The 19,694-nt window shown below is 55.6% G+C and overlaps 1 protein-coding gene across 5 annotated transcripts in view; it reads left to right on the top strand.

Annotated features, from left to right (window-relative positions):
* RNF213 (ring finger protein 213) overlaps positions 1-19,694 on the top strand; it is a 99,698-nt gene that overhangs the window by 39,049 nt on the left and 40,955 nt on the right. For all 5 annotated transcript variants that reach the window (XM_036267868.1, XM_036267867.1, XM_036267869.1 and 2 more), the window contains 13 exons: positions 103-192; positions 797-919; positions 3,489-3,669; positions 6,765-6,938; positions 7,673-7,822; positions 12,446-13,035; positions 13,727-13,892; positions 15,154-15,371; positions 16,213-16,353; positions 16,431-16,595; positions 17,185-18,340; positions 18,948-19,141; positions 19,329-19,484. In XM_036267868.1, coding sequence (XP_036123761.1) covers positions 103-192; positions 797-919; positions 3,489-3,669; positions 6,765-6,938; positions 7,673-7,822; positions 12,446-13,035; positions 13,727-13,892; positions 15,154-15,371; positions 16,213-16,353; positions 16,431-16,595; positions 17,185-18,340; positions 18,948-19,141; positions 19,329-19,484 — 3,504 coding nt within the window. The remainder of the gene's footprint in view (positions 1-102; positions 193-796; positions 920-3,488; positions 3,670-6,764; positions 6,939-7,672; positions 7,823-12,445; positions 13,036-13,726; positions 13,893-15,153; positions 15,372-16,212; positions 16,354-16,430; positions 16,596-17,184; positions 18,341-18,947; positions 19,142-19,328; positions 19,485-19,694) is intronic.

The following is a 19,694-nucleotide window of genomic DNA, read 5'->3' as shown; positions in this document are numbered from 1 at the left end:
CGCTCTAACTGCTGAGCCAGACCGGCCAGGGTGGAGTTTTTCCTTGTGGCGTTGTGGCATTTCCTTGTCATGGGCGCTGTCACTCAACTGTGGCTTTTGCAGGTCTGGCGGCGGCTGGTGGAGATCAAGTTCCCCGAAGAGTACCTCTGGAAGCAGTCCCTGCTGAGGGACATGGAAGGGAGGCTCAAACAGGTACCCAGGTCGGGGGGTGCCTCTCGGGGGCAAAGGCACAATGAGAGGACCAGACTTCTGATGACAGCCGGCGAGATGCAGGGTCCTTTGAAGGGGGGACAGCCCCCGGGCACGGGGATAGGTAGATGGGACTGTGTGTCTGCTCCCGGTCCACTTGCTGTTCGACCCCAGATGGCCTTCCAGGGAAGACTAAGGGAACAGGATTTTGCCACCGGGTGGCCTGGAGGTGACAGGACTCTATGAAACCCGGCGACAGGCAACAAGAAAGTATTCCTTTTAGTTCAGGCTCGTGACCCTGGGAAAGTCGAAGCTGGTTTTTAAGCATGACGTGGGGATTTGGTAGGTAACGTCCCACGGGTCTCGGTCGGAACACGCGAGCGAGGAGAAATCGAGTCCGTTTTCCAGCCCTCCCTGTTTCTGCAAACTGCAGTGGGGAAGCGACTGCACCGCAGTCTCGCTGGTGTCACGGCCATTGCGGGGGCAGAAGGTTCGAGCAGCGGGGAACTGATTGAACAGCGGGACAGGAAGCAGCAGGAGGGCGGCCGTGCCCCGCGGCGCTGGGGGGCCGTGCCCAGGGCTCTCATCGCTCCCCTTGCGCCTGCAGGAGTCGCTCTCCTCCCAGATCTCCGCCTACTGCAACACCCAGTGGGAGGCCGAGGGCCCAGAGGACAGCGTGTACAAGTGCTTGGAGAACTGCGTCATTGAAGCCGTCAGCGTGGCCTGCCAGGTGAGCAGGCTCGCCCACCGGGACCCCTTCGGGGTTACCGCTGCCTTCCGATGTCGACAGGAAGGGCTATTACGTGCCCGCCCGTTCTGAGACTGGGCTCCGACCGCCAGCAGGGCACGGGGCGTCCCCGTCCGAGTCTGCAGGGCTGGTTCTGGAACCCAGGACCCTCGACCAGCTCCTCGAAATGCCGCTCCGCTTCCTGCGGTGGCATGACAGGGATGTGCCGTCAATCACAGGCCTGTGACCTTGAGCCTGGCGGGAGTCACAGGCCACTCCTAAAGGTCCCCGTGAAAACCCTGCTCCTGGTATTTGTTGTCTCTGACACTGCTTGGTACGGCTGCCCTGGCCGGTTTGGCTCAGCGGTTAGAGCATCAGCCAGTGGACCAAAGAGTCAAGGGTTCGAATCCCGGTCAAGGACACGTACCTCAGTTTCAGGTTTGATCCCTGGCCCCAGTGGGGGTCATGCGGGAGGCAACCAGTTGATGTGCCTCTCTCATATTGATGTTTCTCTTTCTCTCTCTCTCCCTCCCCCATCCCTCCCGTCCGCTCTCCCTAAAAATCAATGGAAAAATATACTTGGGTGAGAATTAAAAAAAGAAAAAGACACCAAAGGTTGACAAAACATTTAAGGAAGAAAATTGTCTGATCCTATGCATTCACTTAGGGTCTTTTTTTTTTTTTTTTGCAAAGTGAGAGGATGCTCCGCTCCATACCAGCTCACATAGGCAGCCTCCTGTGTGGGTGTGTGGGACGGGAGGTTCTTCAGGGTTTTCTACGTGTGAGGTCATGTCATCTGTGAACAGAGACAGTTCTGCTTCTTCCTTCTCCAATCTGGGTGCCTTTTGTACCTTGTCCTTGCCTGGTGGCCGTGAGCAGATCCTCCAGGACCATGTAGAATAGAAGTGGCGAGGAGATATCTTTGTCTTGTTTCTCCACTTGGGTAGGAAGTTCTCTGTGGGCTTCCGTAGATGGTGGATGCCCTTTACCCAGTGGGGAGTCCCTCCAGTCCTCGTTTGGGTGTTTTTATCATGAAAGGCTGTTGGATATGTCCGATGTTTTTTTTGTTGTTGTTGTTGTTGTTTTTAATCCTCACCCGAGGACACCTTTCCATTTCTTGTTCAGGTAGAGCGGGAGGGAGAGAGAGGAACAGAGAGAGAGAGAGAAACATCGACGTGAAAGGAACACATCGAGTGGCTGCCACCCGCACGACCGACCAGGGCCGGGGACAAACTGCAACCGAGGTACGTGCCCTTAGCGGGAACCGAACCCGGGTCTCTCAGGACCGCAGGCCGACGCTCTAACCGCTGAGCCAAACTGGCCAGGGCCCGATGCTTTTTCTGTGTCTATTGAGATCGTCGAGTTATTTTTTTTCTATTGATATGATTGATGTATTACATTCACTGATATCTTTTTTTATTTTTTATCCTCACCCGAGGACATTTTTGCATTTATCTTCAGATAGCGCGGGAGGGAGAGAGGGAGAGAGAGAGAGAGAGAAGCATCGATGTGAGAGAGACACATTGAGTGGCTGCCACCCATATGACCCCCAACCGGGGCCAGGGACAAACTGCAACCAAGGTACGTGCCCGTAGCGGGAACTGAACCCGGGACTCTCTGGTCCGAGGGCCGATGCTCTAACTGCTGAGCCAAACTGGCCAGGGCTTAACTGATTTCTTACATTAAACCCACCTTTCGTCCCTGGGATAAATCCCACTTGGTCATGGTGTTCCATCCTTTTCCTAAATTCCTGGAGAAGGCTTTTATCCTTTTAGGCACGAGGAAGTATCTATTGCAAACAAACCCGACCTCTTTATTTTATTTTTTTTAAGTAATTCCTGAAACTTTCTGTAAAAACTTTGAACCTAAACATTTTGTTTCTTGGTGGGGCTGCAGAAAGTGCACTGAAATGTCTACGGTGTGCGGGCAGCCTTGGGAAGCATGGCAGTGTGGGAATACAAAGTACAGGACGCCGTAGATTCCGAGGCGGTGGGTACTGTTTCCTGATGCGACAGTCCAGGGACAGCGCGGGGGCTGGCAGTGAGCCAGAGGGGGTGACTTGTGGGAGGTGTCTGTGCGGCTCTGGTCTTCCTCGCTCCAGACCTGTCCCAGGGGAGCAAAATGCCCTACAGAAGTTAAGTATTTGCTTCTTGCTTTTTTTCCTTTTTTATCCCTGAAGTCTTGTAAAACTAGTCACAAAAGATTTCTGAAACACTATTGAGTAAGTTACTTCTATTATTAACAAACACACCCATTTTGCCCCAGTGGGTTTGGCTCAGTGGTTGTTGGCCCTCGGACCGAAGGGTCGTGGGTTTGATTCCCAGTCAAGGGCACGTACCTCGGTTGCAGGTTCGATCCCCAGCCCTGGCTGGGGTTGTGCGGGAGGCAACCAGTTGATGTGTCTCTCTCACATCGATATTTCTCTTTCTCGCTCTCTCCTCCCCTCCCTTCCACTCTAAAATAGTCAATGAAAAATATCCTCAGGTGAGGATTAACCAAAAATAAATAAATTAATTAATTAAAAAAAAAAAACACTATCTAAATTCCCTCCTCGTCACTCATTTTCTTACAGTCTCAGACCAGTGTCCTCGGGGCACTGTCTCTTAGTGACCTGCGGAAATTTGGGACTCTCGTGTCTGTTGTGATCACCAAGTCGTGGCCGAGGAGCCATGGGGAGGCCGTGCATGACTTGGGGGAGGTTCTGAAGCATCTGCTCACCTGGCCGGACGTCAAGCATCTCTACAAATTGTACGGTATGTTTGGGGGGTCCCCTCGGTGTCCTGACAACACACTGAGGAAGGGCTGCTGTCTGGCAAGGAAGCAGGTGGATGCAGGGGCCCAGCAAGGACCAGGCTGTCTTGTGTGTGCACGAGAACCAATACGGAAGGTCGCCGCCCCTGGCGCACCTGCTCGGCACCAGCTGCTGTGTCCTTGAAGCTGTTCTGACAGTGCGCCCTGGAGGTCCCGTGTTTCAGGTAGAGGTAGAGGTAGGGGTGTGACTTACCCAAGGTCTCCAAGACACTGAGCATTCAGAACCCAAGCATGTCTGGCTCTAAAACCCACTCTGTGGCCCTGGCTGGTAAGCTCAGTGGTGAGAACATTGACTTGTGCCTCAGAGGGTCTCGGGTTCTGTTCCCCGTCAAGGACACGTACCTGGGTTGCAGGTGTGATCCCCGCCCTGGTTGGGGTGTGTGCGGGAAGAAACCAGTTGATGTGTCTCTCTCTCATCAATGTCTCTCCTTCTCCCCCTTTCCCTTTCTCCCTTCCGCTCTCTCTAAAAAAAATCAATGGGAAAATATCCTCGGGTGAAGGTTAACAAAAATAAATACATAAATAAAACCTAGCCCGGCTGGTGTGGCTCAGTGGTTGAGCATCGACCCTGCACCAAGAGGTTACCGGTTCGATTCCCGGTCAGGACACACGCCCAGGTGGTGGGCCCGATCCCCAGTGGGGGGCATGCAGGAGGCGGCCCATCGATGTTCTCTCTCATCAATGTTTCTATCTCTCTCTCCCTCTCCCTTCCTCATTCTCTAAAATCGATTTTAAAAAAGATAGATAAATAAAACCTACTCTGTTGTTCTGAGGACAAATGCACAGTCCCCTGCTGCTGAGCTGGACAGAAAGCTGAGTGTGTCTGGCTGTCGGCCCCCCCACGCCCCAGCGCCTGCAGGCAGAGCGGAGATCCCCATGGCCCGGCACACAGCACATCCAGGTGTATGTGTGAGCCCTCAGGTCCAGGTTTAGTGGAAAAGCACTGGATTTAGATCTAAAAATCCCAATTTGGCTGATTCTGAGCCTCAGTTTCATCAAATTGCTGAAGAGCCAAAATAAAAGCTAGGCTGTCTCCATGTCAGGGTTCTTGTAGGGATCAAATAAGATCACTGATGTGGGACTTTTATGGGGATCGTCATCATCATCATTATTTTTAATCCTCACCCAAGGATATTTTTCTATTTATCTTCAGTTAGAGTAGGAGGGACAGAGGGAGAGAAACATCGATGTGAGAGAGACACATCGACTGGTTGCCTCCCGCACGACCCCGACCAGGGCTGGCGACCGAACCACAACCGAAGTACATGCCCTTGACTGGAATCGAACACACGACTCTTTGGTCCAAGGGCAGATGCTCTAACCGTTGAGCCAGACCGGCTAGGGCTTATGAACATTATCAAAAGCTCACATGAAAAGATTGTGTAGCCCTGGCCGGTTTGGCTCAGCGGTTAGAGCGTCGGCCTGTGGTCCAGAGATACCCGGGTTCGGTTCCCGCTAAGGGCACGTACCTTGGCTGCAGTTTGTCCCCGGCCCTAGTTGGGTTGTGTGGGTGGCGGCCACTCGATGTGTCCCTTTCACATTGATGTTTCTCTCTCTTCCTCTCTCTCCTTCCCGCTCTATCTGAGTAAAAAATGGAAAAATGTCCTCGGATGAGGATAAAAAACAAACAAAAAACAAACAAAAAGATTGTGTATTTTTAAAGCAACAGCCATTTTTTTTTTTTTTTTATCCTCACCCGAGGACATTTTTCCATTTTTTGTTCAGGGAGAGTGGGAGGGAGAGAGAGGAACAGAGAGAGAGAGAGAAACATCGATGTGAAAGGGACACATCGAGTGGCTGCCACCCGCACAACCGACCAGGGCCGGGGACAAACTGCAACCGAGGTACGTGCCCTTAGCGGGAACCGAACCCGGGTCTCTCAGGACCGCAGGCCGACGCTCTAACCGCTGAGCCAAACCGGCCAGGGCAACAGCCATTATTTTTAGAGCAGTTTTAGGGTTATAGAGGAACGACCCATGAAGTACACAGTTCCCTACTCACCCCTCCCCCGCCCCAGCGCAGAACTTCCCCTCACTGGCTTGGGTGTGGTCCAGCCCTCACCACCTCTGACACTGACACATTGTTAACACTGAAGGGCCAAAGTTCACCGAGGCCCCCTCTTGCCGTCGTGTCTCTGTGCTTGGGACAGATGGGCAAAGATGGGCGCTGCCGTTGCGATGCGGTCTAGAGCCATCTCCCTGCCCTGACACGCCCCGCGCTCTGCCTGTTCGTGCCCCACCCCCACCACAGTTTTGCTTCTTAGGACAGCATGTATTCGCAATCTTTACGTGGGCTTTGCAGACTGGCTTTGCTCATCGAACAACACGCACGGAAGTTTCCTTTCCACCGCTCACGTCTTTCTTCCATCACCAGCCAATATTCCGCCGTCGGATGGACCACAGATCTGTCCCTTCACCCACTGAAGGGCACCTGGGATGCCCCCAGGGTTTCGCAGCAACAAAGCTGCTGTGTCGATTTTCAGTGGCACAGAGGGACTTGGTCTTCTCTTGATCTTGTAACCCGGGTATCGCTTAGAGGGGAATCTCCTGGTGGTTAAACCAAGTCTATTTTAAAGCCTCGCCCTCTAGATTGATCCGGAAATTCACATTCAGAATCTTGCAAGATAGTGCGGAGTGGGCCTGGTCGATGTGTGTTTCCACGGGCCGTGAAAACACCTCCAGGGAACCACCTGGTCCCTTGCCACCTGCGTCCCGTCGCCTGGCGGGGTTCATTCTTCTGCCTGGGGGCTCTCGAGATGGGGGTCTGAGGGGAGATGATGTGTGATTTGAGACTGCGGAAGGGCACATGGGTTTTAAAAGCCCCAGGGACATGGTTCTCCTGGCTGGACCAAGGAAGTGCTGGGGAAGTGAGTTTGGGTAAGACCCAAACCTCCCCAGTGAGGGGAGAAGCAGCCCCGGAGACTGGGCGTGGCCTCTGCTTGGATGGTTGGGCGTCGGGACAGAGCGGCTTGCGGAGGTGGCGGGAGGCGGGCGTGAATCGGACACGCTGGTGTTTACTGTGTCCTCTCCCTGGGCAGGAACCAATGAGAAAATCCTGGCACACATCTCCGAGGAAGGCAAGGAGCTGATGGCCACCGCCGACTCCGTGTTCACCAAGGTGACCGCCGATCTCCTGAGCAGGACGGTGCTGGTCGAACAGCTGGAGCTGATCAGAAGCAACAGGACTCAGTTTCTCGACATCTGGGACCTGAGTGAGTGCGGAGCTGAGCGCGGACGCCAGGCTGCGAGGCGGGGACCGTGGTGTCTGCGCTCTCGGGGTTTAGCAGAAGGGGGGTCTCGTCCCCTTTACAGTGAGGGGCTCTTCTTGCCCTTAAATTGACGGGGTGGTTTCTTTCTTTTCTTTTCTTTTTTTCTTTTGGAAAAAAAGAAAAGATTAACGACTGCGTTTATTATTTATCTTGAAACCCGCACAACGTTAGGAAAGGCGGTAACTAGATTGGAAAGCCCCCTTTGAGAAAGCCCCCCACCCCTGCAGAATAACTTGCCGCCCGGACGACCCTCCCTTCCTGCAGATTCAGTGTGTGTTTCCTTATAAATAGGAGCATTTCCCCACGGAGCCACAGCACAGCGGGAGAGTGGGGGAACAGGTGGGGTGCCTGCGCTGTGCCCACGCCCGCCCCGGCGTGCCGGCGTCTCAGGACGGCTGCGGCAGCACAGACGTCTCTGTCAGCACCTGGCTGCATCGCCTGTGGCCTGGTTTCTGATCCTCAAGAGAAAGGACAGGAACGGGGTCCGATCATGACAAGGTCGGGGTGCTCCTCTGCTTGCGTCCACGTGGCTGAGCTCACGGACACCTGGACGGAGGGGCCCGGCCTGCGCCCCCTCGCTCCGCCCCAGAACGTGCGGCGTGTTGAGAGAGGGAAGAAATGGTCGCCGTGGAAAAGGTCACGTCTGTTCTGAGTTCCTTCTTCTCGTTCCTCCCCAGAGAGAAAAGGTCTTTCGCCCCGGGAGCAGGCATACGACATGAGGGACGTGCTGGACTGCAGGTGGGAAGAACTGAAGTTTCTGAAGACCCAGCAGAGCTGTGTGGACAGTCTCCTGAAGCTGTGCGAAGAGGTGTCCACCTGGGTGACCGGTGAGAGCCCAGGGAGTCCCCACGAATGACGGGGCGGGGTCAGAGACACCCCGGACACCTGTCACCTCTGCAGTCTTTCTCTTGGAGAGCAGGTTCTTTGTCAGGTGCTCATTCCAAACCGCGCCAGACTCGTCAGTCACCTTGCTCTTACCTGTCGCCATCTCTGCGCAGCACACCGAGACCCCTCCTTGATTTTCCCGAGGCAGCGCTGCGCCTTGTGGGGGACGAGGGCTGAGGGTCCCTCCGGTGTCGGCCTCGCACACTCTGTGACCTCTCGGGCTCCCGGCATCCGCCGCTGGCTCTCTCTCGGGCCTGCGTGGCCAGGGCCGCGGACCACACCTAGACTGTGGAGCCGGGAGGGCGACCGCGACCTCCTTACCTTCCTGCACAGACGGGGTTTTCTCCAGAAGGAAAATCCTCGTCTTGGCCTACGCTGTGTTTTCAGTGGGTTTTATTTTAAATTCGACTCAGCCCTGGCCGGTCTGACTGAGCCGTTAGAGCGTCGGCCCGCGGACCAGAGAGACCCGGGTTCGGTTCCCACTAAGGGCACGTCCCTCGGTGGCAGTGTGTCCCCGGCTCCGGTGTGGGGTGGCAGCCAGTTGATGTGTCTCTCTCATGTCGATGTTTCTCTCTCTTTCTCTTCCTCCCTCTCTCCCTTCCGCTCTATCTGAAGATAAATGCTAAAATGTCCTAAAATGCTATTCTTACTAAACATGATGATGATGATGATGACGACCATACATTTAACTCCAGACTGTAATTTCCTCGCATGTGCTTGGGTTGCTCTTTTTGGGAGCCGTCCCCCCACACGGCATCCTGAGGTTGTCCTTGGCCCCCCTCCTCCGTGGGTCTGTCTCCTGCATCCTGTCATCCTGTCTCACTCCTGGGTTTTGGTTGAATGTTATCTTCCATGACGCTTCCGAGAAAAGGGGCAGGGGGCTCCATTCCTGAGTCCCGGCGGGTCTGAGGGTGTCAACCCCCACTCGAGGGCGGTCGCTGGGCTGTCACGATGACGGACGGGCGGTCCTTTCCCTTCACGGGGGGACATGGGGCCCTGCCGTCTGTGCTGCGTTGCTATGGTGAGGCTGGACGCCGTTCCAAGCACGGGTCCCTCCTGCGGGGCCTTTTCCCTCTCTTGGTCCCAGTCTACTGGAATGTGGGCCTGCCTTTGGGTTCATTTTCTGTCCATTGTACTGCGCATGCTTAGGTGGGTCTTTCTAGTCTTGACATTCAAGTCCTCGAGTTCTGGAACGTTCTCTTGAATTGTTTCACTGGGTGTCTTGTCTCTTGCCAGGACTGACACGGATTGGAGACTGGACCTCCGGAGGGTCCTCGCGCTCCACGGTCCTCTCTCCCGCGCCTCTGGTTCTCGCTCTCCTGTCCGAGCGCTCTGCTCCGCTCCCCTTCCAGCCTGTGCGCCGGTTTGTTCGTCGCTGTTCTCACAGTTCAGCGGACAGGAAGCTTTGCCGCCGGACGGACACCCGTTCTCTCTGGACAGCCTTCCTCTCTGCTCTCCTGTGCTTGTTCGCGGTCACGGTGTTTTCTCTTCCTGAGGTTACTGACACTTGGGTTTAGAGGTTTTTCTATTTCTATTTCTATTTTTATTTATTCTATCCTCACCCGAGGACATTTTTTTCCATTTTTTGTTCAGATAGAGTGGGAGGGAGGGAGGGAGAGAGAGAAACATCGACGTGAAGGGACACATCGAGTGGCTGCCACCCGCACAACCAGCCAGGGCCGGGGACAAACTGCAACCGAGGTATGTGCCCTTCGCGGGAACCGAACCCGGGTCTCTCGGGACCGCAGGCCGACGCTCTAACCACTGAACCAAACCAGCCAGGGCCCGACTTTTCTATTTTTATAGAGTTTCTTACTGCTTCTGAGTCATCTTACCTGTTGGTGAATGTTAGTATCTACTGTTCACCTGACTCTCCCCTCATGTCTGGAGATTCTGGTTTTAATTTTTTTTTCCAGTTGTTTCTCTCTCATGATAGTGATTCTAAGAGATTCTGAAGAATGTGCACAAGATAAATAAGGCACAATTTTTTCTGTAAACCGATCAGTGACGCTACGCATACATGACCTGTTTTTTAAATTATAAACTGAAACCTCTCCAACGCAGAGTCCAGATGCATGCCAAGCTGCAGTAGCCTGTGTGGCATGAACCGTGGGTACCAGTGCAGAGCTGATGATGCCAGCATCCATTGCTTGGAGGTGGTGCTAGGGGAGTATTTTGGGGAAAAGATTCTTTACACACACCTAGGAAACGGTCACCTGTCCTGGCAGTTTCTACTTGCCAAAAGTGCCTGCCAGCGTCAGATCCCTCGAACTCAGGACACCGGGGTGAGGAGTTAGTGCCTGGGGATCATGAAGACCCTCTCGTGTCCTGTATGTCACTTCTTCTACCTCTTGTCACAATGAGACTCGGATGGGCAGGTTCAGCATCCAGGGTCAGATCTACCTGAAACATGCTGATCATTTTATGCAGACCAAAATAATGTAGGGGGAGCGTGAAACTCTCCTTCTTTAATTCATAGGAAAAGGCTCTAGGTTTTCATACCTGTTGTGGATCCTCTCAGTACCTGTGAGTAAACCCAGGTCTGTCTGCAAACACTTCTCTGCCATTTCATGGAACAGATGGTTTCGTGTGAACATATGGTTTGAAATTTGCCTTCCGTGTTCCGTTAGTTTCTCTGCAGCATCCTTCTCGTCTGTAGGTAGGCTGGCAACAGTCTCATCGTGCTCTCCTTCCCGGGAATGCTAACGTTCTGTCCATCCGTCGTGCAGTTCTTTCTGCTCTCAAAACTGTTGCCGCTTGGTGCTCAGAACCCACTTCCGCATCTTCAACATCGATCCTCGGGGGCTCCGTGGGAGCTTTGGAGTTTCCTCCTGTGACGAGCTCAGCTTCCGCAATCGGTTTCAGGGGCCGATGTGGCTGGTCAGGCCAGACCTTGCACTGGGGACACAACAGCTCCAGGACCTTCTCACAGAACGGGATCAGATCCTCCTTGTGCTGCTCACACAGGGGTTCTTCTTCCCGTGGTTTCCTCTGGCTCCCTGGGGTGGGAATCTGCTTAACCATCTCAGCCACGTGACACAGCTGGGGGTTCCTCCTGAAGTCCCTGTCCGGGCAGTGGTGGAGGCAGACAGGACAGGGGAGGCAGTCCTGTAGACCTGCCCATCGCTAGCGGATGCAGGAACGGCGGAGTCGTGCCCACACTCAGTGGTCACTGGGCCTCTCAGGTAGTCCCGGCTGGCGGGGTAGCTGACCTCTGCTTGGCGCTCAGCCGGGGAGGCTGCAGGCTCATTGTGCAGTGAAGGTGTCTGTCCGAAGAGACGCCCTTCCATCAGTGGATCCCCAGGAGCTAGGAAAAGTGGGAAGCTGAGGTCTGCTCAGTCCTTGCTCTCTGTGGAAGGCGGTCGGGGCTTCCGGGAAGGTGTCCCAGCCACCGGATGGTGTCCAGTCTTCCTGTCACCCTCTCCTGTGTTTACGGCCACGCCGCTCCCAGAGGAAGCGTGCTCGTGGTGAAAATCCCAGCAGGGGCCAATTCATAGGTGGTTTCTGGAACCAGCCCCTTTGGGCGAATCTGTGAAACGGGTCTTCAAGAAGAGTTCTGAAGCCAGTCTGGTACCGGTTGTCTGGGTTTACTTTTTAGGTTAAAGAGAGGAGCCTATGCCCTGGCCGGTGTGCTCGGTGGTTAGAGCGTCGGCTCGCGCACTGAAGGGTCGCGTGTTCGATTCCTGGTCAGGGGCACATACCTGGGTTGTAGGTTTGATCCCTACACCATGGTTGGGGTGCATACAGGAGACAGCCAATTGATGTGTCTCTGTCACATCAATGTCCCCCCCCCCACCGCGCCTCCCTTCCCCTGTATCTAAAAATTTACAGAACTATCCTCGGGTGAGGATTAACAAAAAAGACAAGTGAGCAGCCTCGCAAGCTGACCGAGAACTCAGAGTAGGTTGTGGCCGCGAATGGCCTGTGTCCTAAGGTCTTGTCGCTGGGGCGTCTCGCACGTCCGTCCTGGCCTGGAGGGGACAGGCTGCTGCCAGGTGTCGGGGGGTCAGGAGAGAAAGGTGGGCTGCAGGGCTTCCCGCACCAGGTCTGGGCAGGCCACTGTTCCCCCATGGACCCGAGACCTCCGGTTCCTAAACCCTCCGTGCCGTCTCGGGCACGTGACCTCCTGCCGCTGCCGCGGAGGAAGGGTGAGGTCAGCCCGTCCTCCCTCGTGGCCTCGTCTCCACGCCCCCACCCCAGCTTCCCCGTGGACCCACCCGGGTCCACCCGCGCCAGCGTCCAGCATCTTGTTGCCCCGAGCTCCTGTCTGCCCTCCCTGCCCTGTCGGTCGTGACTTTGCCGAAGTCTCTCTGTTCGGGCCTTGCAGCAGGTGGGACAGGCAGGGACGTGGGCACCTGTCTTCAGCCCGGAACTTGCAACGTTTTCTTTGTTGTAAAAGTTGATGGACGAGAGGGCGGCGGGGCGGGGGCAGTGCTGTCCGGATTCTTACCGAGAACAAAGTGCCGACGAGGGTGGAGGGTGTTCACTTGAGTCTCCTCCGAGCAGCAGGGCAGGTCGTGCCGGCCTGGAGGTTTGACTGTGACGTTCTTGTCCGGTTTCCCCAGTGGACTGCAGTGCGATCGCGGAGAGACACGCAGAGGACCTCGGCCGGAAAACGCTGGACACAGTGGTGCTGTTGGACAGGCCGCCCACTTCCTCACCCCAGAGCATGAGCACCCATTACCACCTGAGCTCCAACGTCCAAAAGATGGCCACAGAGATCAACTGGCTCAAGGACAGTCACGTCTTCCGGAACTTCTGGGCCGACGCCGCGAGGCTGCGGAGGCCGCCGGGGCAGGTGTCGGAACGGCCAGTGATGGACGTGGAATGTGCGTATAAGAGGCTGTTTCTCCCAAGTTTCTGCAAGTTCGAGAAACTGTACAAGGACCTGAAGTCAGGAGAGGTCACCTTGGGGGAAGTCGAAGCCATCTTCAACGTCTTTGTGAATAAATACAGCGACCTCACCTCTGACCTCCGCGTCATGTGTGCCCTGGACCCCGGGGACCAGGAGGACTGGATCGAGGCGCGAGTCGGGCAGATCAGGGAGTACCACCACCTGCACCAGGCTGCCAGGGCGGCAAATGTCATCTTGCAGATCAAAGAGAACCTGGGCCTGACCGGAGACTTCAGTGTCCTCCACTTACTCTTACGAATTGTAAGTTATTCGCCAGGGACTCCTGGGTGGGGGTGGGGTCCCAGCTCAGACTTCCCGGGAGCCGCGGGCTCTCTGGCTTTTACAAAGTGGACAGGAGTGTCTGGTTCGTACGTGGCTGATGCTGACTGCGGCAGGGGCTTGGTTTTCTTGTTCATAAAGTGGGTGACTGCTTCTTGGCGCAAAGGTCAAGAACACAGGGAAGGACTGAGACGTCCTTTGAGTCGTTAGATGTTTATAGACTTGCCTGTGGCCACTCTGCTCCCATCTCCGGGCGGCGCGCGACGAGTGATCCCTGTCGGAAGTCAGTCTTTTGGCCTCTGTTCTTTTAGGACGAGCATTGATGAGGTACACTGTGACCTATATGATAGTATAGACAGGGATGACGATGATTGGAATCACACACACACATGGCTTGAACTCCAGCGGTGGGCTCTGGAGTGGGTCGGTTCTGGGCTCTCTACCTACAAGACAGGAAAGTAATATGTGCCCGGCAGGTTCTTGTGGAAGCTGCTTAGCAGAATGTGCTACACAGCTGTAGGAGTTACCCCTGGACAGCAGGGGGCGCTGTCCAGTGCTGGGATGAGAGCATCCTGGCCGCCGCAAATCCAGGAGGGCCGGGGCCGTTGGGTCAGTCAGCACTCCTTCCCAGACCCTGGGCTCCAGGTGACCAGCTCCAGCCCTTGTCTTACAGACTGACACCTTTGAGAACTCTCGTCATGAAAAACTGGCCCAGATCAATCAGGGGATCATCCGTGCCAAGCAGCTGCTGCAGGACATCGACGAGGCCCGGTACCAGTGTCTGCTGGAGCTGGCCCAGAGGAAGGAGTTCGTCAACTGGGTCCGGGAGGCTCTGGAAGGTACGGTCATCACTGGGGCCTGCAGGAAGCGGGGTGTTCCGATGGCGCTCGGGGTGGCTGTCCCGTGTGAAGGACACGGGTGCCGTCTTCGTTCTTTAGGTTGTATGCTGTGTGTGATTATTGATAGAATTTATATCAGGATAATATTTTTCATGCTGTGTGTGATTATTGATAGAATTTATATCAGGATAATATTTTTCATGCTCTGGTGTAAAAACTATTTTTTTGGTTACTGTTCCCCCCACTCTCTACGCTTGCTGTGAACAGGTGGGGGTCATTTTCTTAAAAATCTGGCCCCTGCCCTGGCCGGTTTGGATCAGCAGTTAGAGTTAGTTGGCCCAAGGACTGAAGTATTGCAGGTTTGATCCTGGCCCCTGTTAGGGTCGTGCAGGAGACAACCAATTGATGTGTCTCTCTCACATAGATGTTTCTCTCTCTCTCTCCCTCCCTCCTTCCCTTCTGCTCTATTTAAAAGTCAATGGACACCCTGGCCAGTTTGGCTCAGCGGTTAAAGCATCAGCCTGCGGTCCAGAGAGACCCAGGTTCGGTTCCTAATAAGGGCACATATCTCGGTTGCAGTTTGTCCCCAGCCCTGGTTGGTCGTGTGGGTGGCAGCCACTCGATGTGTCCCTTTCACGTCGATGTTTCTCTCTCTCTCTCTCTCTCTTCCTCCCACTCTATCTAAGCAAATAAATAAATAAAAATAAAAATAAAAATCAATGGAAAAATATCCTTGTGCGAGGCTTAAATGTTTACAAAATGGTGATGCCACATGGATTAGACGGAGCCCGGTGCACGCAGGTGCCTGTGCGTGGACACTGCTCTTGGTCCGTGGCATCCAAATAAGCAAAAGAAAAGGATTCTTTGTTGTTGTTTTTTTATTCCTCACCCAAGGATATTTTTCTATTTATCATCTGATAGAGTGGGAGGGAGGGAGAGAGAGAGAGAGAGACAGAGAGGAACATCAGTGTGATAGAGCCACATCGACTGGTCGCCTCCTGCACAACCCGACCTTGAACCGCAACCAAGGTACGTGCCCTTGACCGGAATCAAACCCGCGACTCTCCGGTCCGTGGGCCGACGCTCTAACCACTGAGCCACAGCGCCCAGGGCAAAGAGAAGGGTTCTTATGGAAAGTAAAAGAGGATAAAACACCTGAAAATCCACTAAACACCCATGTATAGCTTCACGAAAGATCGCTGTCCACGAGCCTGGTGCCGGCAGGGTGTGGCCCCAGGCTCAACGCGCCTGTTGCCCCAAGGCATCAACGAGCTGAAGGTGTTTGTGGACCTGGCCTTCATCTTTGCGGGCGAGAACGACATGGACGTGGACCGGGTGGCCTACTTCCACGATGCCGTCCAGGGCTACACCGCCCTTCTCTACAACCTGGACCCCAGCGCAGACTTCCGCGACTTCATGAACCAGCTGAAGGAGCTCTGGAAGGCTCTGGAAAACGACACGCACCTGCCTGCCAAACTGGTGAGTCTGGCTTCCGGCCCGCGGCTCCGCAGGTCTTCCCCGCTGTGTGGCTTCCGTGCAGACGCTGACACAGTGTTTGCGGACAGTGTTTCTTCCTGTATGAAAATGTTTTCACATGTTACAAAATAGGATAGGAAAGTGCATGTAAGTCGGTCTAATTTCTGTTATGCAAAACTCGGGGGGTGGGGGGAGACTGGAACCTCCTAAAATGTTACCCGTGTTTTCTCTGAGTGGTGATAACTGTGACTTAGCTTTGTATACTCTTTGGTATTTTCCACACGTGGGATCGATTAGTATTTTATTAGAAGACGTACACATTTTCATGTAAGGGAACCGTCTTCCCTGGGGTCCGAGGACCCCTGCTCCCTGACCTGCCTTAGGAGCAGACACATCCCCAGGACGGCTGGATCCACTGGGGAGCAGGGGAGTAGGATTTGTTTTTCTCTGTTGGATGCTCATGTCCAAACAAAAGGCCTTTGTTGTAGTTTCTCCTCAATGCGTCTGGCTGGACTTGGGGACCCCAAAAAGTCATTTAGAACAGAAGGGTTACGGCCCTGTTATCTCTAGCCCCCCACCCCCAGTTGGGGGCCCAGCAGAACAAAGCCTCTGTCCACTTTATCCAGGTGGACACAAGTACAGGTGGGACACAGGGACACAGTAGCACCACGTCGCAAGGGTCCTGAGCACGGCGGCCGGAGCGCACGGGTCCTGGGCAGCGGGTGGGGAGGCCCTACCCCCACTTCAGACCGGAGAGGGCCGGGAGCGTTCGCCCCGGAAGGCCGAGGGGGGGGCCGGGGCAGAGAGGAAGGACACGATCCCTGTTTTCTCCCCTGCCCGACAGCGTGACTCCGCCCGGAACTTGGACTGGCTAAGGACGGTGAAGGAGAGTCACGGGTCTGTGGAACGCTCGTCCCTGGCGCTGGCTACGGACATCAACAGCAGAGGCATCTACGTGATCGAAGCGCCTTCCGACGGCCGGAGGGTGAGCTGCCTGCCGCTGGGAATCGGGGGGGGCTTCTCCCTCCAGAAAGCCACCTCTAAACCTGTCCTGTTCCACAGATTTCCCCAGACACGGTTCTACGTCTCTTCCTCTCCGAGACTCTCGGAGGCAGCAAGGAGCCGCGGATCTACTCCCTGGAGGAGCTAAAGGAACTTTTGAACAAACTGATGCTGATGTCTGGCAAGAAAGACCACAACAGCGCTGAAGTCGAGTTGTTCTCCGAGGTGGGGGCTCTGTTCCGTCATCGAGGCTGTGGGGCGTGGGACTCCCTGCTGAGTGGCCCCAGACAGTAAGGAGGGTTTGAGTTTGGATTGGATTGCTTGGAATTGCTCTTCTCTGAAATTCATGAGTCTGCAGGGTGCCTGTCACCCGACCTCATGACCCGAAGGGACGGCTCAGGTGTGACAGACCCTTTGGTTAGTGGTTCCTTTGTGTATCTGGAGAGAGCATTGTCAGGGAATCCGCCACTTTGAGGGGAGATGACCCGGGGGGCACGGTGCTTAGAAACTTAAATCAAATCGCCTTACTATTCAAATCGGCAAGAATGCAAAACCACAGAGAGGCGAGCAGGCTTCATGGAGGCCGGAGGTCGGAAGGAACCGAGACGAGAAAACAGGGTCTCGGCGTTGTTCTGAGATTTTTCTTTCACGTGCATTTGCACTTGCTACACGCCTGAGCCGTTTTCACAACTTCGGGCCTCCCTGGGGAAGAGCCCGAGCGATGGGGGCAGGGGTCCTGCAGACTCCAGGTCGGTGTCGTCCTCTGCTCTCTGGTCAGCTCTGTGACGCCGCCTCCGGCTTCCGTTCGCTGCAGGTGTTTTGCAACGTGCAGAGGCTGATGGAGTCCTTCATAAACTTGTACTCGGCCGGGAACTTTCTGTTCCGGGGCTGGAGGGCCGAGGTGTTCTGCTCCTCCCGGAAGGACTCGCACGTGCGGATGGACTTCGGCCTGGAGCTGCCGGGCAAGCTGATGGGGTGCGGGCCGCTGGCCTCGCTGCTGGAGGCCGTGTGCCGGCAGATGGAGCATTTCTTGGGCCAGTGGGAGGACTTCGTGGCCCAGAAGCGAGCTGAGCACTTTCACCTCAACTACTACACCGCGGAGCAGCTGGTGTACCTGGGCGCGCAGCTCAGCCGGCAGCCGCCCAGTCACGAGGCCCTCACCATGCTGTCCTTTGTCAAGCGGAAATGCAGCCCCCGCGACGTCGCAGAGGCCTGCAGGGGGCCCGATGGCGAGGCCGCCGGACGCCCGCCGCAGACCGTCATGAACAAGCTGCTGCGCATGCTCATCTGTGAGCCCAGCCTGGCGGGCAAGCTGAGGGTCATCATGCACCAGTTCCTGACCTGCATGCCCGCCTTCCTGCCTCACTGCCTGGACCTGGAGGCCCTGGGCCTCTGCCTGGCTCGCCTGGCGGAGATGGACGGCCAGCTGGTCACACGGGAGCTCCCCAAAGGCCTGCAGGTCGGCCAGCCCAACCTCATCGTCTGTGACCACGCGGAGGTGCTGCTGGCCGCCCTGGCTGTCTACGCGCAGAGCCCGGGGCAGCCGCTGCCCACCTACGATGAGGTGCTGCTGTGCACCCCGGGGACCACATTCGAGGAGGTGGCGCTGCTCCTGCGGCGCTGCCTGAGCCCCGGCTCCGGGGGACGCGGCATCTACAGCCTGCTGCACGCCGACCAGCTGAGCTACGAGGTGGCCTGCCGGGCGGAGGCGCTCTTCCTGAGCCTGTGCACGCAGCCTCACCGGGAGGACTACCGGCTCGTCATGGTCTGCGACTGTGAGCGGGAACACTGCTACCTGCCCTCGGCCTTCAGCCAGCACAAAGTCCCCGTCACCCCCCAGGCGCCCCTCGACACCATCCGGGCCTACCTGGAACATCACTACCAGGTCCCAGCGGGGGTCACGTCCGCCGCCACGGTTTTCAGGAACCAGATGTGTGTGGGGATCGTGACCTCAGAGAGAGCCGGTGTTGGTAATAATCTAATGATCGCTGCGGGGGCCGGCGGGCCCCCTGGTGGCTCCTCCCTGTCCCACGCGGGTGGGAGGCGACTCCGATGATGAGTCTGGGGGAGGTGTGGCTCATCTGCAAATTAGAGCCAAGCTGGGAGGGGACACTCACCTGGCTCCGGCTCAGGTGGCTCCTGGGAGCCTACCCACCTTTCTCAAAACAGGCTTCTCCGCAGTTCCTTGGTGGGTTTGTTTTTAACTCCATTGGCCACCTCGGGGCTGATGTGGGTTATGAGAGCAGGAGGAGACGAAATCTGTCTGGAGAAGAAACAGATGCCCCTTGTGCCTCCCTTTGTTCCGTCACCAAGTTGGTCCTGGTGACGTCCTCTCATTCACAGTGCCTCTCCCCCCGCCCCCCACGGCACACTCACATCGAGCCCTGGGCCCAGGCACCCCGCAGGGGCCCCCCCGAGCAGGGAACAGCCCGGAGAGCTGAGGGCCCTTTAATCCCGGGTTATGTTGCATCGGTTTTGAATTGTGCACACAGAGAAGCGACGTGTACTGAATCTTTCTAGATACTCTCACTCTCGTCCACAGCCCTGGCACCTGATTTCCGTCTTTTAATGTTACAGGAAAGTCTCTCTACGTGAAGCGATTGCATGAAGCGCTGAAAAGGAAGTTTACGGGGAAAAAAGTACCTCTGAAAATTATTCGACTGATTGACCCTCAGGTGGATGAAGACCAAGTTCTGGGCTCCCTGCTGCCTTACCTGGGCACCCAGTATCAGACGAGACCCATGATGTTCCACTTTGACGTGACCTCCTCTGTAAGTGCCCTGGACTCCAGCCCCGGGGCCACGTCCTGCCCCTCCTCCTCCCCAGCATAAAGAATTTCTTTATCGTGTATTGATAATCAGTCTCATCGTATGAACGGACAGAGCGAGAAGGTCTTTGCGGCTGGGGGAACTGGTCTTTCGCACGCGAGTTTACAGACCCCTGTGATTCTCTCTGCAGGTGCAGACTGGAATCTGGGTATTTCTTTTCAAACTCCTCATCCTGCAGTACTTAATGGACACCAGCGGGAAAATGTGGCTTCGAAACCCATACCACTTATACGTCGTCGAAATCCTGGAAGGGCATTCGGCTCTGCCTAGGACGTCGTCAAAACTGGTGCGCACCGCAGGGCCGTCCCCTCAGGGTGGGGGGGGTCCCTTCAGACCCGTCTGCCATCCCGACTTCTGCCTCAAAGAGGTGGCTGAGTGCAGGGTTCGTCAAGAAAAACTCATCTTTAAACTCACATTTTTAAATGCCTAAAATAAAAATAGGTTTATTAATTAGCATCATCTTAGCCCTGGCCGGTTTGGCTCAGCAGTTAGAGTG

This window comes from Molossus molossus, unplaced genomic scaffold (genome assembly GCF_014108415.1).
Source record: "Molossus molossus isolate mMolMol1 unplaced genomic scaffold, mMolMol1.p scaffold_m16_p_19, whole genome shotgun sequence".
Taxonomy (NCBI): domain Eukaryota; kingdom Metazoa; phylum Chordata; class Mammalia; order Chiroptera; family Molossidae; genus Molossus; species Molossus molossus.
This window is presented reverse-complemented; position numbering and strand designations above follow the sequence as displayed.